General features: G+C 45.2%; 1 protein-coding gene across 1 annotated transcript; it reads left to right on the top strand.

The window, feature by feature from the left end:
• The first annotated feature begins 1,067 nt into the window (after window positions 1–1,067).
• LOC142594440 (cytokine receptor common subunit beta-like) lies at window positions 1,068–17,490 on the top strand. The gene is made up of 14 exons (XM_075717290.1): window positions 1,068–1,108; window positions 1,861–2,159; window positions 4,834–4,963; window positions 6,983–7,167; window positions 7,485–7,633; window positions 8,095–8,266; window positions 8,363–8,495; window positions 8,598–8,758; window positions 9,814–9,959; window positions 10,063–10,237; window positions 11,292–11,382; window positions 11,672–11,741; window positions 15,759–15,862; window positions 16,144–17,490. Exons 2-14 carry the CDS (start codon window positions 2,090–2,092, stop codon window positions 17,339–17,341), a joined length of 2,784 nt encoding a protein of 927 aa, XP_075573405.1. The 5' UTR covers window positions 1,068–1,108; window positions 1,861–2,089; the 3' UTR covers window positions 17,342–17,490.
• The last annotated feature ends 875 nt before the right edge of the window (window positions 17,491–18,365 follow it).

The following is an 18,365-nucleotide window of genomic DNA, read 5'->3' as shown; positions in this document are numbered from 1 at the left end:
ACACAATTTCCTCAGAGACTCTCCTATTCTCCTTCCTGCTCTGCATGTTTCCCTTATTCACAGAATACATTTTTTCCTTATATATTGACGTAATAGTTCTTGTGAGAGCCTAGCTGTGCTATCTATGGTTTTGGTCAGTGCTATAGGGATTCAGAGAATGTGTACTAGCAGTGCAGGACAGACAGACTCTGGCAGTTATATTCGGTATCTGGGGTCTTGTCTTAGTCCCCCGTAGTTTACCCCTGAGAGTGCAAACCTGAGTGTGTCTTTCCCTTATGGCTACCTAACTTTCCTATAGATCTTATTATTGAAGGCTACTGGGCTAAGTTTAAAAGCTGGATTTAAAACAGTGTGCCTGCCTTGGATGTAGGATAACTTCAGATCAACTCTTCTCGCCAGTTTTGTTTTGTTTCCTCTATGTGCTATAATACTTATAATTTATTATTAATTGCTGTTGAAATTGGTAAAACTTACTTTTAAAAATATTACTCAAATTAAAGGTTACAGAGATAAGGGCAGTTCTCTCTCCCTGTGGCCCCCAATATATATATGTACAAATAAACATAAAGTACAGAATGATCGCTGCCTTGAAGATTGTCCAGCCTAGAGTAAAGCAAGAACCAGCACTGGAGTAAAAACCAGAGAATTCTTTCTTAGTCTTTCTCACCTCTGCCTCATTTAATCCTCTTTTTCTGAAAATACATTAGTCCCACGATCTGGGTAATTGTTAACATGCTGATTGACGATGAGAAACTTCCTTCCCCTCCCTTCCCAGTTAAACAGTCCCATCTAAGTGCGTGCTTTGGGGGCTAGAATAGGAAGTACAGACTTCCTATTTTACAGGCAATTACACAGACCTTCCTTGAAAGGGTGTGGTCTGCTGCTTTGAAAGTGGCATTTAAGGTGCATAGAAGATATAGCAGTTATTTTGAAGACTTACTCGGCAAGACAATCCTGTGGTCAGTCTATACCTTTTGTCTCCACTTCTGGGGAAGTGTGGTTTTGCTGGTTTCTGCATCAGAGGATTCTGATAGTGTGGGGGGAGGCTGGACAGGGAGAGTCACCCGTCGGGTTGAATCATCTGCCTCACAGACAGCTCTGGATCCAGGTAAGGGAACTGCTTCTTCTCTGGGGAAAGAAAAATGGCAGAGAGTCTGCTCTCATACAAGGGCTTGTGAGGCAGTAAGGGATTCCTCAGCTGTAATGATTATTCAAGGGCTCAGCCAGCTCTTTCTGGTGTAAGGAAGTGGCATTCAGGAATCTGAAAGTCAATAGGAATTTAAAAGGAGTTTTTTCCATGCTCCCCTAAAGTAGAAAAGAGCTTCAGCTCTGTAACATACTTGAGTAGGTGAGTTTATTATAGTTTTGCGAGAGCAATGAGCGATGGCCAAAAGCACTTGAATTCCAGCATCGAACAATGCGGTCCGTGGTCTCTGAACCACACAATCTACTCTCAGTCTCAACAATCACCAAAAAAAAGAAAAAAAAAAAAAAAAAAAGAGAGAGAGAAACAGTTTCCTTGGTATTATTTTGTTCAATTTGCAACTTGTTTGGGAAGCAGCTGGAAAACTATCAATTTTTGAAGAGAAATCTGAAAGTGAATGAATATGGCAATTCAATGCCTATAGCTCCCAGGACCTATGTGGTTGGGGATCATACTTTTAAGGAAAGGTAAAAAAAGGAACACCATTGCGGTTCATTAGGAAGGCTTTGAGCATGAAGAGCAGAAGGATGAATGAATTTGAAGGCTGAGTTCTCTTCACAGATTAGGATTGTTTCTTGTTGCTACTCAGCTGAAAGGATCCCTGCACTTCCTTGGAAATGTGCATTTACTTCTTCATTCTTTGCTCATATTGCAAGCTTACACCATGGAAGACCTCGATTTTGTCCTACAATAAACACTTGGTAGAAGTTCCTCCTGAACGTCACTCCAACACGAAGCCTAAAGAAGTTCCCTGATTCAGTTTTACTTCTCTTTATGAGAAATTAAAACAAGAAGCTCCACAATAAGCAGAGCGAGAGAGTGGCCAGTGGGCAGTGAAAACAAGTATCTTCTGATTTAGGATCAAACCTGCACGCAAAGGACAGTATGATCATGAAAGAGATTTTCATCCTTCTGACGAATCTGTATTTGGTCTTCAGTGTCCAAGCCTTTCGAGGTGAGTTTTTAATTTATAGTCTCTTTTACCCTTCCATTATTGCCTTTCTTTCTGTATCTGTCTCCTCTTTTCAGCTAATGCTCTTCCTCATTTCTGCTTGCTTTTCTGCTTCCTTCTGCCACCATCTTCTATGCTGCAGGACAACAGACATCCTCATCAAAACCAGTGTGTAGCAGCTGCATGTGCAGACAAGTCAGTTGTAGGTTGGTGGTATGGACAGGTGAAGCACTGGACAAATGAATGAGATCAACAAGCGGACTGCTTAACTGAGTGAATAGGAAGGAAGAATAGACCCTGATAGTTAGTGAAAACATAGGAAAATGAAGGGCTGTGTGATTCAGATGGTAATGTCCAGGAGTAGAGACAAGTGGACACAAGACGTGTGTGTGTGTGGGGGGGCGATGCTACCAACAGCAACACCGAGATGACCTGATTTTCTTCTTGTGGATTTGCTGACAGATAGAGACCATCTGCCATATCCATTGCTTGCGTTTCCGAGTTTAATGTCTTTCCTCTTCTGATGCAATGAGAGCTTTCTTGCTTGCTTGATTGATTGAGTGATTTCTTGCTTTCTTACTTTCTTTCTTGTCTTCCTGCTTTCTTTTTCCTCTTCTCTTCTCTTCTCTTCTCTTCTCTTCTCTTCCTCTTCTCTTCTCTTCTCTTCTCTTCTCTTCTCTTCTCTTCTCTTCTCTTCTCTTCTCTTCTTCTCTTCTCTTCTCTTCTCTTCTCTTCTCTTCTCTTCTCTTCTCTTCTCTTCTCTTCTCTTCTCTTCTCTTCTCTCTTCTCTTCTCTTCCTTGATTTCTTGCTCTCTTACTTTCTTTCTTGTCTTCCTGCTTTCTTTTTCCTCTCCTCTCCTCTCCTCTCTCCTCTCCTCTCCTCTCCTCTCCTCTCCTCTCCTCTCCTCTCCTCTCCTCTCCTCTCCTCTCCTCTCCTCTCCTCTCCTCTCCTCTCCTCTCCTCTCCTCTCCTCTCCTCTCCTTCCCCCTCCCTTCCCTTCCCTTCCCTTCCCTTCCCTTCCCTTCCCTTCCCTTCCCTTCCCTTCCCTTCCCTTCCCTTCCCTTCCCTTCCCTTCCCTTCCCTTCCCTTCCCTTCCCTTCCCTTCCCTTCCCTTCCCTTCCCTTCCCTTCCCTTCCCTTCCCTTCCCTTCCCTTCCCTTCCCTTCCCTTCCCTTCCCTTCCCTTCCCTTCCCTTCCCTTCCCTTCCCTTCCCTTCCCTTCCCTTCCCTTCCCTTCCCTTCCTTCTAATTTGATTTAGCAGAACTGGGAATGGGAAGTATGTCCTTGGATCACCCAGTGCACCATGTCTGCTTAACACTAAGCCTGTACCCATCCTATAACATATCAGCATAAAAGTGTTGTGAGAAGGTATGCCTCATGGACATCTACCTTTTCCAAGACAGATGCCAATGCCTGATGTCCACATAGCTGGGGGAGTTATGCTGCCTGGTCCACTGTCAATTGCAGGACATCTCCCTTTGAGATCTCTGAGGGAAATCGTATTACGTAATCCGTAATCCGTAATACGTATTAATCGTATTATCTCTTGGCATTCTGAGCCTTAGCTCTACATTCAGACCATCCCTTTCTAGGTAGGATGCTCCATTTTCTGGTTATGCAAGGAATGCCATAGAACGAACTTTGCACTGTGTCGTGGTTTAGCCCCTGTCGGCAACCAAGCACCACACTCGCTCACCCTCCCCTCCTGCTGGGATGGGGGAGAGAATCGGAAGGGCAAAAGTAAGAAAACTCGTGGCTTGAGATAAGAACAGTTTAATAATTGAAATAAAATAATAAGAAGAATAATAGTAACAAAAATTGTAATGCAAAGGAGAACAACGGGAGAGAGAGAAATAAAACCCAGGAAAAAGAAAACACGTGATCCAACTGTTCACCACCCACCGACTGACACCCAGCCAGTCCCTGAGCAGCAATCACTGCCCCTCAGCCAACTCTCCCTACTTTATAATCTGAGCATGACGTCACACGGCATGGAATATCCCTTTGGTGCATTTGGATCAACTATCTTGGCTGTGCCACCTCCCAGCTTCTTGTGCACCTGGCAGAGCATGGGAAGCTGAAAAGGTCCTTGACTAGTGTAAGCACTACTTAGCCACAGCTACAACATCAGTGTGTTATCAGCATTATTCTCATACTAAACCCAAAACACAGCACTATGCCAGCTACTAGGAAGAAAATTAACTCTATCCCAACCAAAACCAGGACACACTGGTTTTCAGTAGAAGATCAAAGTAAGGTCGCTCTTATGCCTGCTAGCTAAGACGCCATCATACTTCTCTGATGTTTTTTGCCTGTAAAAAGCCCCTCAATCAAGCTGATAGTAGTGCTCATCAAGAAAAACTATTTGCGAGAGCACACTCATGTTTGCATGCTGACATCTCTGTCATCTGAAGGTCATATCCTGATAGTGCAGCACAGAGTTCTCACCTCATTGTTGTGACTTGTAGCTTGGTTTGGACACCTGCGTATTGTGGAGATGTGCAGAGTGGCCATAACTCTGTACGTATTTTCGCCAAGAGCCATTTTCTGGTGCCGTGAGGACAGCACGGTTATTAGCGCCTTCCCCATTCTGCTGGCAGAAGCACTGTACCTCCTGCTACCTCGCACTATTTACATTTGTAATCACTGCATCTTTTTGGCCTGAATTCTTTTCTCAGAGACTATCCCTATGAAGAGCTTGAGTTGCTACAACGACTACAACTCGCAGCTGACCTGCACATGGATGGAGCATTCAGAGGCTCATGCCCTCGTTGGTATGATTCTTTACCAAAGGGCTGATATGATAACGTAAGTACCTGAAATGTGCTGTGCTGGATAAAAGTCCAAAGGGAACTTGGCCACAATTTGGAATCCCAGGGACAAGCAGTCAGGTTTTCAGAAAGCATGGCCACCTCTTTCTGTCATTAGGTTAAAATAAAAGCTGTGCCTGCTTCTGAGGCCTCTTCTAGGAAGGGACAAATGAATAGGGTGTGCTAGTGGAGTTATTTTTATCAGCTTTTCAATTATTTTCCCATAATTTTGTTGTGGGATCATAGGTATGAAATAAGATGGGGCATATGTGTTGCTATTAATGGGGTGGAGAAGATGGAGTCAGAACAAGTGTGAGCCTGAGTGTGGTTTATAAACGTGAAAGGGAGGAGACACTCCCCCTGTTATTTTGCCCGTTTAGGAGCGTCTCTGAGAGTATGGTTTTGATCACTTCTGAGCAACATGTATAGACTGTGTGTTTGTGGGATAGAGAAGATTGGTAAGTTCGTCTGTGCTATCACGTTTCCTCCCAGAGATACTGGTCTGTTTACGACAGTATCTCTCTGTTACATCTGTTTCCTTATGAAAAGGGAACTGAATCACTAGACTGGATCAATCGTGAGGACAAAAAAGGACAGAGAGGGAGGAATAGTCAAGGGAGGGAGGAAGACAAAGATGGAAAGCTGAGAAGAAAATGAATTAGAGTCTGGAGATACAGGAAGGAAAGGAAAAAGAACTCTTGATTTTGTTGTAAAGAAGAGAGAATGAATAGACCTAAAAGCAGCAGAAATCAGTGGAAGGTCTTTGGAACAGGACCTTAAAGCTAATGCTTCTGGGAAAAGAGGATATAAAATTACTTGGACCTTTGGAGGGTTCTCTGGAACGTTGTTACATGATGGAGTGTGTGGATCACACAGGAAACATGACTGCAGTGAACTAATCAGACAAGCAGGTGTTAGGTGTGGGCAGTCACACAGCTGAAATCAAAATGGCCAATGATTAAACAAGGTCAGCTCATAGGTGAAGAACAGTTGACTAAATCCCAAACTGTAAGGTAATGCTGGTGAGTAGAGAGAACCATCTTCAGGTCTTCACAGCCCTTGGGCTGACCCTTTTGTTTAAGGGTTCACACATGGATGGTCAGTCCCACCCATACTTCAGGAACATCCCTGGTTTCCTTGCTAATACCCGACTTTCAAAAATAGCAATAGTGCTGAATAATGCTTGCTGACATATAGTTGGCTAGGAGACTCCATCCTATCCTGGAAGACAGTATTTGGCCTTAGATACTCACAGCTTAATATTTCTCATCTGAACTGGAACAATGTAATATACTGGGCATGAAGCCATAAACACAAACAAAATTCCAGAGGGTACAAAGAGAAGCAACACAGCTCTCCAGCTTCTCAGGCTACTGCAAGCACACAAAGCTTATCCTCTCCTGTCTAGTTTAAAATATTGTTTCTAATTTTCATGATGCTCCTTGGCCTGGAGAAAGGCTATCTAATCATCAAAAGGATGATTAACATTCTGGATGAAATCTTTAATGAGTACGTAAGGTCCCTTGACAGAACAGAACTACCAAGGATACAGAAGTACCTTCTGGTTGGAGAATTTTTTTTTTTTTAAGTGTCTTTCTGGGACTGCAGAATGCATGTCTTCAAGAAGCTAAGGATCATCAGAAACTTTACGGCCTTTCACTCTGAGTAAAAGGTGCATTTCCATTACATTATTTTTCACCATACTCTTCCTCATATAAAAACCTATGAGATTACATAGAGTTAGGCTAAAAGCTATCAAAAATAGACTGGTACCAAAATACAACTTTCTGCTGCACAACTTTGAAATGGGAAGGCGTTTGACAAAATTCCTTGTGTTAAAAATATTTGTCCTATTAGCTGATGCAAAACAGGACTCACAAGTACAGTGAGAAGAGGATAGAAGGGCCCGAGTAAATTACAACAACAGCATGAGATGGAATTGGTTTCAGGCATTTAATTTTGCATTAACTATAGGTCACCAAATCAGATCTTTATAGGTCATTTTCTCTATACACAGGGAGAACAAGGAGATGCTTTGCAAACACCAGGCAGAAAATGACTCACATGAGGCTCCAGACTCCTATGTGCACTGGGTTTGTCACAACACTGCAGAGTATTTTGGAATAGGGGTAGATGATATTTACAGCTTCAAACCTAACAAGATGCTTCAAGCAGAACTAAATGTGGATCTTTTCCAAAATGGTAAGGATTAAATACCAAATTCTCATTTTCCAATGAATAGTAGGGATCTTTGAGAATGTATTTGCCATTCAGTCAGGACGTGAATTGCCCTTCCATTATGAAAATTGCCAAAGAGTTCCACACTGAGAGGATGGGGCAGGGAGGGGAGAGGGCAAGTTTCTGGGAGAAGCTGGACCTGGAAGGGTGATTGAAGCAGCAGCTTCTTGGTGCAGCAGGGATAAGAGACTCTGGAAATGGAGAAACTTACCTAGGCGTTTTCTTCCCCTCTTCATGTCCCTGTCCTATCTCCTCTCATGGGTTGTACCTTCACCTTACAGTTCAGACCCTCCCACCTCAAAACTTCTCAGTCAGCTTGACGAGATCAGGAGGTTTCTTGCTGACCTGGAAAGCAGCTGAGGGAAGCCAAGGGCTGGGCAATGCACTGGAGTATGAAGTCACTTACAAGCGGGAGTGGGAGTCCTGGGAGGTAAGAGCGGAGGAGCCAGGCTGCCCTGGTTTGGGCAGCACCCTTTTGGGCGGTTGAGAGCCTGTGCCAAATGTTGTGCAAACAACTGGCCTTTCTGTTCTCAGGCACTAGGAGGAGATGCAACAAATGTAGTTTCAGGTTGGGTGGAAGGGGCTCTCTTCCTGTTTGCCCAGTGAAATACCATTTGTCCTGAACAGAATGCAAAGATCTGTTCTTCACTGAAGAAAGCACTGCACTTGGTTTTGAATTGGAATTGATTTTGCCCAGAATCCCTCCCAAGTGGAATTAAAGCATGTTCCAACAGGAACCTGTGGGTTCATGTGGGAAAATGGCAAAATACATTTGCAGTGGCTTCCCCTTCCAGGAGGATGCACTTTTTTTTTTTTTAATTTGTAAGTGTGCATATCCCCCACTCCCCAATTTCCTCCTTCTCCACTCTCCTTCCTTTCCCCCAACAACAGAAAGCTGCCTCGCTCTTGCTCTCAAACACCACACGTTGCCATCTCAGCCGTGAGGACCTTGTCCCGGGGAGCACCTACGTTGCCCGTGTGCGAGCCAGACCAGAGCAGGCCAGTGGCTTCCCTGGGCAGTACAGCGAGTGGAGCACGGAGGTGTCGTGGGAGACCCCTGAAGGTAGCGTGGGACGGAGCGGGGCTGTGCGGGGGTGGAAGCACTGGCTGAGAAGCCAGACCTTTCGTGTCACTTAGCTTGCTCTCATCTTCTCTGAAGGTGGCCTTCAGCCCAGGAACCTTCGCTGCCTCTTCAATGGTGCAGATCGTCTGACATGCAGCTGGGAAGTGAAGAAAGCGATCATCACCTCTGTCCTCTTTGGCTTGTTCTTCAAGGACACTCCGGCATCAGCGTAGGTGCTCTGCCCATGGCAGTGTGCCTGCACCTCTCCCATGGAGCTTCTGCTCTATCCCGTTCCCCCTGATCTCAGCACAACCTCTTTTTCTCCCCTCAGAGAAGAGGAGTGCTCTCCTGTGCACGAGAAGGCTTTGCCCCACATCCCGTATGTGGTGCAGAGCTGTGACATCCCTGTTCGCAAGCCCAGCAGTCAAAGCCAGTACCATGTGTCTGTCCGGGCCAAGATGGAGGAGAAACGGATTGAAGCCCACAAGAACAGTGAGTTGCTGTGTCATTTCTTGCTTCTCCTGGTTGTTTCTCAGAGAGGTGCCTGTCTGGGCAAGTGGGGCTGAGGACAGCGGTGGTGGAGGAAAAGTGTGTGGGCAGAGGAAGAAACTGAGACTGATGAAGAAAGGAAGTGTACACTGTGTCAGGTCAGAGGTCTGGGAGCGGTGGCTTGTAGGTATGGAGTTCCTTGGTGGCAGCGCGGGGAAAGTGCTGTGCAGAAATTCTGGTTGTGACGCAGAGCTTCTCAGTGATTGATTGCCACCCTGCTGGCTTCTCTGTGAGTGTCCCAGGTGAGAGGGAGCTGTGGTGAGAGGTGTTTGAGGGGAGTGTGTCACTATGTGGTTTCTCAAGAAGCCAGTGGAGCTCTTGCAGGGGGTTTGTGCAGTGGCCCCTGGAGCACTGGATGCAGTAGGAGTCCTCTGCTGAGTGAGGTGCGCCAGGTGGATCACCTCTGCCTGCATGTATCTGGAGGTACTGGTGCTGCTTTTCACAGACTAAAGCTGGGAGACCTCCTGTTTAATAATTGAAATTAAATAATAATAATACTACTAGTAATAAAAATTATAATGAAAAGGAGAACAACGAGAGAGAGAGAAATAAAACCCAGGATAAAAAAACCCCAAGTGATGCAACCGCTCACTGCCCACCAACCAACACCCAGCCAGTCCCCAAGCAGCGATCAGGGATATTTGATACCAAATATCAGATAGTAGCTCTAAGAGAGCTGAAAATCTCTGGAAATGTGGTGGACCAGTACAGATGTTTCAAATATTGCTTTTCTGTACACAGGGAGTGCTGTCAGTATTGATGGATATGGATTTTCCGTTATTTACTGTGTTTAGTGTTTTATTGTATTTGACTCTACTGTTTTATTGTATTTGACTAGAAAATGAAGATGCAGGGAATTAAGAAGTGTTAAAAAGCTGAGACTTCTTACATTGCATAAACCAACATTGTTTTCAGTCTCTGAAAGCTGTTCACAGTGGTGAAAGGGAGTGCTGGACTGGTATGTTGATAAGTACTCTGAGACATTCCATGTGTTCCAGTTAAGGTGCAGCCACCTGCAAATGTGTCAGTAACAGTGACAGAGAACCAAGAGTATGAACTGAGGTGGATAAAACACACTTTGGCATATGGTTTCATAAAACAGAGATACCAAGTCAAGTACTGGAAAACCAACCAGGATAAAGAGGTAAGTCTCAGAAAGTGCCAGAGTCCTGGATTCCTCTTTGCTGGGCAAATGGGAAAGACCGTTCCTCTCAATTCTGTCGTTTGTGCTTCTTTCTTCTCCCCAGACTCTCCGGAAGCTAAATATCAGCAATGATGAACCTCCCTTCATCTTCACCCTGCAGATGCTGGCACCATCTACAGAATACAGGGGGAAAATGCGTGCAAGGGTGAATACGCCTCTGGAATATGAGGGGCCTTGGAGTGAATGGAGTGAGGAGTTCACCTGGAAGACTGGACATGGTACTTTTCATGTAGGCTAGTTCTGTAAGATTTTGTGGACTGTTAATGGCTGAAATGCCTCTATAGAAAAATACATTCTCCAAGCTGGGGTTGAAGTTCAGTCCAGCCAGGAGCTAGCTGCGGTCGCTTAACAAGGTAGCTGTCCTGCCTGCATCCTTGCAGTCCAGCTGCAATGCTAATGAAGGAGGTGAGCAGGGATCACCTTTTAAGCTCTTTCCTACTTCCCTTCACAAGGTGAGTACATCAAACTATAAAGTTTTCCACATGGAGAACTAAGCAAAGATCCTGCCCAGAAGATCCTCCTTGTTTCCTGATTCCAGTAGTGCATTCCGCTCTCAGTGACTGAAGAGCCTGAGACTGCAAGAAGGCAGAATATAAGCCATTAGTCTTTTGTATTTGCAGAGTGACTCTAGGGTTGCATAAAGCACGCAGTAGAGTCTCCTGGAGATAGGAACCTTGACATGTTTTTTGGTGTTTCTGGACTTAGAGGCAGAATGTCCACTATCGATATGGTCTTGTGCCCAAACTAATATGATCGTAGATGATTTGTTCTGAGGAAGCTCGTAGTGGTAAGACCGTGGGCAGAGTTTGATGAGTGTACTCAGGAAGAAATTGGTGTGTTGTTGATGATCAGTTATGGCCATTGGCAGAGGAAGCTCACTCTTAGAAAATCTCTGAGACCCCATCTCTTCAGGACTGTACTGAATAAGGCAGACCTAAGAAGCCTGAAGGCTTGCCTGTTGCTCATGGTGGAGTAAGGTACCTAACCATCTTCTTATCAGCATAATTATTTTACTCCGGTGTCAGTAAAAAATAAAAAAGAATCAGTAAAAGAAAGAATGAGCTCCTTTGATCAGTAAGCTGCTCAGGCCACGTTTGGTCTGTCCCACTTTGGAGGGTAACCCAGCAGTCTGAAGGCCTCATGATCCTATCCCGTGACATGCCAGCTACATTTCCCTGATCCGCTTGCATGAAGAGTGACCAGAGTGGAAAACCTGTTATGGGAAGCAGCCACTCTGCAGGTAGTTACCTATTTCTCTTTTCTCTGTTTCAGCTCTGTCACCAGTGGTTCTGCCAGCAATATTCCCAGCTCTCATCATCACTTTGCTAATAGTTGCTTATTGCAGCTATAAGTATTTCCTCAGGTAGGCTTGCATTGTGACTAGGAGATTTAGCAGCGTGTTGGCCACGTGGGTGGCATAAAGGCTGAGGCACTTCTTGTCCCCCATGAGGGAGAGGTCTATGTGGAGATGAGCGTTGGTGTGCAATGGGCAGCCTTGTGCATGTCTGTGCAAGGGTGAGAGTTGGGTGGTGGCGTGCCGGGGCCTTGGTGGTGCCTCGCTGTGCAAAGCAGCATAGTGTACAGGGTGCAGTCTTTCCTGGTTGCAACCACGTTGAGAAGCAAATCTTGAAAAGTCTGTGGTGTTGTTGCAGGAAGAAGCAAAGGTGGGAGGAAAAGATTCCGAACCCCAGCAAGAGTCTCCTGATCCAGAGCTACCTGGGGGTAAGAGGGAACTGTACCTTGAAGGGTTCATTATTTCTCTCTCTTTTTCAGGACCTCCAATAGTCTTAAGAGCTCTTCTTGTCTCCTAGTCCACAATGAACAGATATCTTCATTAGTCTATGCCTTATTTTTCGGAGAAGTCCTGGTCATGTTCAACATAACTGTGATCTTATCTTCATACTAGCAGAATTCTTTGTGTTGTGCTTGTCAGCATCACTGTGATTTGAAGTCAAGCTAGAACATTTTCAGCACCTTAACATTTTAACTGACTGAAATAATCTAGTGTCGTTAGCAAACTTCATCAGCTGGTGCTTTCATTCATCTCCAGATAGGAATCAACACTAATGCAGAGCTTTTTAGAATGGGGTGGTAACCCTATTAAAGAAACTTTTATTTTAAGGAGCTGGATTTTCTGGAATAAATGTTATCACATGCCTGTCTGTTACCAGGACAAGCATTCTTTATTGGAAATTGAGGAACACACTTAGACAGCATTTGGTCAAAGGTGTGTAAGTAGAACCTCCCTCCCTTCTTCCTCCCTTCCAAAAAACCCCAACCCATCTGGAAAGGATGGTATAGGCATTTTGGTGGTAAGAGTTTTCCAGTCTTGCAAGAATAGGTGATTCAATGATGTGCCCACCCCAACACACACACACACACAGACATATTCTTCTGTAACAGTTGATTCTATTCTATGTTCATAAGGGATAGGTTACAGTAAGTATAGATACAGGGCAATCCAATGAGTATAATTTACAACATGGCCTTTGTGTGAGGCGAATGAGCACTTACAGTATCTACACTTGTGTGCGAGTGAAGGAGGTGAACATGTTTGTTAACCATCGCACATTTGTTACGTTGCTGTAAGATGGACTTTCACCGTAATGACCTGGTTGAATATATCATTTTCAAATAGATGGCAAAGACTAAGCACAGACTCTCTCGTGCCAGAAGACAAACTGGTTATGCTTATACTAAAGCCTCATGTGAGTTTCTTTTGCCTGCTCTCTGCAGCAAAAACTGGAACCTTTTTCCCACTCTTGTACCTGAATAGCTTTGTCTCCTACCTCCTACCTGTTTCTCCATCCACAAGTGCTCACTGCCTTATTTTCCTGGTTTTGAAAGATTCCATCCCTGCACTGGACTACCTTATCCTAAGTTTTGTAAACATCCCAGTAATTCTGTTTCTCATGTCAGCTGGTACAGAAGGACTGTCATGATACTTCTATAGGTTAAATACTGCCCAGAGTGTCCCCATATGGTGCTGGAAAAGAGCAGACACTGCACAAAGCAGTAGCTTTGATGCTTATTGTGGTAGGAACCTGCAACATCTCTGTGAGCTCTTCAAGCTCTTCAAGCTCTCCTGTCCCTTATGCTATGTAAAGCTGGAATAGAATAGAACAGAACAGTTCAGTTCAGCTGAGTTCAGTTGAAAGGGACCTACAATGATCATCTAGTCCAACTGCCTGACCACTTCAGGGCTGACCAAAAGGTAAAGTGTATTATTAAGGGCATTGTCCAAATGCCTTTTAAACACTGACAGGGATGGGGCATCGACCACCTCTCTAGGAAGCCTGTTCCAGTGTTTGACCATGCTCTCAGTAAAGGAATGCTTCCTAATGTCCAGCCTAAACCTCCGCTGGTGCAGCTTTGAACCATTCCCACACATCCTATCACTGGATACCCAGGAGAAGAGATCAGCAACTCCCTCTCCACTTCCCCTCCTCAGGAAGCTGTAGAGAGCAATGAGGTCGCCCCTCAGCCTCTTTTTCTCCAAACTAGATAAACTCAAAGTCCTTAGCTGCTCCTTATAGGACGTGCCTTCCAGCCCTTTCAGCAGCATTGTTGCCCTCCTCTGGGTGCATTTGAGTACCTTAAAATCCTTCTTAAATTTGGGGCCCAGAACTGCACACAGTACTCAAGGTGAGGCCACACCATTGCTGAATACAGAGGGATAATCGCCTCTTTTGACCTGCTGGTTATGCTGTATTTGGTGCACCCCAGGGTGCGGTTTTTCCCTCTTGGCTGCCTGGGCACACCGCTAACTCATACTGAGCCTGCTGTCAACCAGCACCCCCAGATCCCTTTCTGCAGGGCTGCTCTCCAGCCACTCCTCTCCCAGATTATACTTGTGCCCAGTGTTACTCTGCCCCAGGTGCAGAATCCAGCATTTAGACTGTTAGGTTTCATTTAATTGATGATTGCCCAGTGCTCCAATCTATCTAGATTCCTCTGCAAGGCCTTCTGTCCCTCCAGAGAGTCAACAGCACCTCCGAGTTTGATATTGTCTGCAAACTTGCTAATGGTGCCTTCAACTCCTGATCATTGATAAAAATATTGAACCAGCCCTAGAACTGAGCACTGAGGTTCACCACTGGTGACTGGTCACCAGCCAGATGTAGCCCCATTCACTACAACCCTTGGAGCTCTGCCCTTCAGCCAGTTCTTCACAGAGCACACTGTGTACCTGCTCATCTCACAGCTGGATGACTTGTCCAGAAGGATGCTGTGAGGGACAATATCAAAAGCCTTATCAAAATAAAAAAAACCTACATCCACTGCCTTCCCTTCATCCACTAGGCAGGTGACCTTGTCATAGAAGGATATCAAATTACTTAAACAGGACTTGAGCAACCTGATCTAGGTAAAGATGTCCCTGCTCACTGCAGGGGGTTAGGGCTAGATGATCTCTAAAGGTCCCTTCCAACCCAAAGCATTCTATGATTCTATGATTCTATGACTTTCCCTTTGTGAACCTGTGTTGGCTGTGCCTGATGATTGCATTGTTCTTTAAATGCCTTTCAATAGCACCCAGTATGATCCTCTCCATAATTTTGCCAGGAACTGAGGTTAGACTAACAGGGATGTAGTTTCCTGGGTCCTCCCTCATGCCCTTCTTGTAAATTGGAATAGCACTGACTAGCTTCCAGGCAGCAGGGACCTCCTCAGACTCCCAAGACCTTTGGCAGGTGATCAAGAGGGGTCCTGCTGTAACATCCTCTAGTTCCTTCAGTACTCTGGGATGAATCCCATCAAGCCCCATGGACTTATGGACATTCAGCTGATACAGCTGGTCCCTTACAATTTCAGTGTGCACAAATGGAAAGTCACTGTTCCCGTGCTCATGGTCCTCTGACTCCGAGGACTGGGCAGCCCAAGGTCTATCAGCAGGATTAAAGACTGAGGCAAAAAACGCCTCTGCTTTGAATGCCTCTGCTTTTTCTTCATCCCTATTAGTCAGGTGACTATCATCAACAAATACTGCTCTAATGTTTTCTTTAGACCTCCTCTTGCTACCAATGTACTTAAAAAAAGCCCTCCTTTTTGTCTGATACAACATTGGGCAGCTTCAACTCTAACTGAGCTTTGGCCTTCCATGTCTTCTCCCTGCATATACAAGCCATGGCTGTGTAATCTTCCTGCAAAGCCTGACCTTGCTTCTGGAGATCATACAATTTATTTTTTGTCTTGAGCTCCAGGAGGAGTTCCTTGTTCAGCCAAGCTGGTCATCTGCCCCGCTTGCTTGGCTTACGACACACAGGAATTGCCTGCTCCTGTGCTTTTAAAAGGTGGCTCTTAAAAACTGACCAGCACGCATGGACTTCCAAGCCCTCAAGAGCAGATTCCCAGGGGACACTGCTAAGTAGCTCCCTGAATAGCTTAAAGTTTGCTCTCTTGAAATCCAGGGTAGCAACTCTGCTGCCCTTTTTCCTTATTACTCAGAAAATTTTAAACTCAACCATTTTGTGATGCCTGTGGCCAAGACAGGCACCTACCATCACATCTCCCACGAGTCCTTCTCTATTCACAAATAACAGGCCTAGGAGGGCACCTTGCCTAGTTGGCTCACTGAGTACTTGTAGTTAGGTCAGTGGTAAGGCAATATGATTTTGAAGTAACCATCTCCTTGCCAGATGCTGTAGGCTCTCCTATTTGTTTTCTTTGTCCATGTATGGTTCTTGATTCCACTGCCAGTGAGACACTGCTCTTTTGTCATGTCTGCTGTTTCATTTTCAGAAAGTACATTTAGGAGACTGGCCAACAAGCAGTCAGCTGGACTTCAACAAATGCAACCTTTCAGAGAAAATGGAGCAGGCGAGCTTCCTTCAAGTTGTGGACAGGTGAGTGAACAGCACATTACAGTGACATTGTGGCTGATAGTCTCAAAGAGCTCCCTAACTCATGGCAGGATATAAGCAAAAGTTCCATCACAAAAAAGCCTGTACAAGTTGCTTTTGAGGAAGGGATACAATTTTTTGCTCTCTGGGTTAGCCTGCTTCTCCAAGAAAATTTTTTCTAACCCTATGTGTAGCTATGTGCATTTTCAGCTAAGCTTGTTTTGTATTTAATGTTTACCACAATAATATCTCTCATGAGCAACTTTTAACTTTCCCACATTCAGGCAGACGAAGACTTTGGCAGAGTCCCCTGAAGGGCAGGCTAAAAAGGCAGAGGTTTCCCGTGTTACACTGGACCTACAGAACTCATACCATGCTTTAAATGAGCCAGAGAATGCCCCAGCTCTCTGCTCAAGTCAGATTGCTGGTCATTCCTTTCCTGTTTCAAGGAGAAACGGTGCTGGTGCAAGTATTGCTTCCCAGACAGCAATCCCTTGCTTTGCTTTCAATGGTCCATACTTGTACAGCCCAGTGATGTCCTCCCAGCCTGATATGCATCCGACCTTGGCAGTGGACCCAGTGGGAGTCCGTGAGAAATCAGTTTCCCTTCAGTATGTGACCCTGCCAAAGGAAGACTGTCCCCAGGCTCCACAGAAGCAAGAACAGCCGGGAGCAGCTCCTCCACAGCCCTTCCAGCTCCCAGATCAGAAGGAAACGATGCAGCACCTCGACAATGACAAAGAAGTCTCACCGGCTCCACCAGCCTGTGGGAAAGGCACAAACGACAGAAGAGAAGAGCAGAAATCTCCAAAGGCTCTTAGCTGTATCACGTCTCCTCAGCAGCGCCCCTTGGAGTACATCACCACAGAGAGCCTGTTACTGCCACCAGCCAGCAACTCCACCCATCCGCCACTTGTCACTGCTGGGGAGTTACCTTGTGACTCGCAGGAGCCCCAGTCCCCCAGTGACCACCCTCGCCATGACTTTTCTCCTGGGAAAACTGGTGTCGCAGTGCCGGTTTCAGGTCAAGCACCAACCTCTTCTCCTGAATTGCACCTGGATACTCTTGGAGACTATCTTACTGTCCCTATAGGTCTCCATGGACATTCAGAACCCACAAAGATTTCTTTGCCTGTCTCACAGAAGGGAAACGATCCTCCTGGAAAGCAGCCTTCGTCAGAGGGTAACTTGGTGGTGTTAAACCCTGACAGCACTGAGCCAGTTTTCCTTTGCCAGGTTGGTGACTATTGCTTCCACAGCCTAAAATCCAGTGTGAAGATGGATGCTAGTCAGGAAGACCACCAAGTCAAGAAACCTTCTGAAGGCAAGACAACAGCTGGGAAGCCTGTATCTGATGATGAATCCATCACTGGCAAGGAAAAGGATGTATCAAAAATGCAGGCTATTCAGCTTTTCAAAAACCTGAAATCGGATGATTACTTTTCCTGGCAGCAATCTCTGAGGATCACCGAAGTCTGTTAAATGGGCAAATAGTAATGAATACCAAAGCTACAGGTAACTGAAAGAGTGTGCAACTATCTGATGAAAATGAACCCTCAAACCTAGGAACAAATAAACGCCAGTGCCCTTTTCCAGCTTCCAGTCCAATGTGTTGAAAGACTTCAAGTAACTCAATAGCCTTCTCAATGGCCTTCACAGATTTGGCATGGAAGACAATCCAGATATTGCCCTTTGTGTTTTTTCAAAGTTTCTGGCTTATCTGCAATGAACAGTTTAGCCTCCTCATGATCCTGTGAGAGATCACAGTCATCTTGCAATAATACCAGATTGCCTGAGTGTGGTGGTGCAGCCCCGCGGGCCACTCTGAGACCCCAGGGTAAGCCCTGTTGTACTTTTACCTTGGTCACAAATGCAGTGACTTGGCATCAGGCAGTCTCTGCCCACACCTGGGCCACCTGCTGCTGAATATTGATGAAATCAATATTCATCAATGGATAAGCGATGATGGCCCTTACACTATGCTTTCTGTAGGTCCTCACCAAAAGCCAACTAAATTCCTAATAGATACAGGAGCACAAATATCTGTACTTACCCAAACTGATGTAATCACCTTAGGATTATGACAGGCCAACTTAAAGTCTAATTAACTGATTTATCCTGTAGCATAAGAGGGGTAACCCCTTTCAATATGATGGCAACAACAGCAATGGTTATATGCCCTACCGCAACTTGTCTTTTCCTGTTAATCAGAGTAGGTATAATCACCACCACTCAAACACAAACCCATGGAATCATGCACTAGTAAGATATACTGGAAATATGGGAACATTGAGGGAAAGGGCAGGTTTAAACTTTTCTACTTTGGTTATGCATGGAAATGAGATATACTTAAAAAGGAATGGAGGTGGGACAGGAAAAATTTTGTTCCCCTACTCCAAGGCACTCCAGGAGAAGAAATTCAAGTAGGATGCCGAGTAATCAATGAATCTACCCATTGGAAACCAACAGAAATGACTGTTTATAATGCTGATTCCACCTGGACTAG

This window comes from Pelecanus crispus, chromosome 1 (assembly GCF_030463565.1).
Source record: "Pelecanus crispus isolate bPelCri1 chromosome 1, bPelCri1.pri, whole genome shotgun sequence".
Classification (NCBI taxonomy): Eukaryota; Metazoa; Chordata; class Aves; order Pelecaniformes; family Pelecanidae; genus Pelecanus; species Pelecanus crispus.
This window is presented reverse-complemented; position numbering and strand designations above follow the sequence as displayed.

What these genes read in the sequence shown, in the direction of transcription:
- LOC142594440 (XM_075717290.1), top strand. Translation starts at nt 2,090, where the DNA reads ATGATCATGAAAGAGATTTTCATCCTTCTGACGAATCTGTATTTGGTC. An exon ending in TGTGGATCTTTTCCAAAATG is followed by an intron (nt 7,168 to 7,484) that starts GTAAGGATTAAA and finishes TTCACCTTACAG; the next exon opens with TTCAGACCCTCCCACCTCAA. An exon ending in GTCGTGGGAGACCCCTGAAG is followed by an intron (nt 8,267 to 8,362) that starts GTAGCGTGGGAC and finishes TCTTCTCTGAAG; the next exon opens with GTGGCCTTCAGCCCAGGAAC.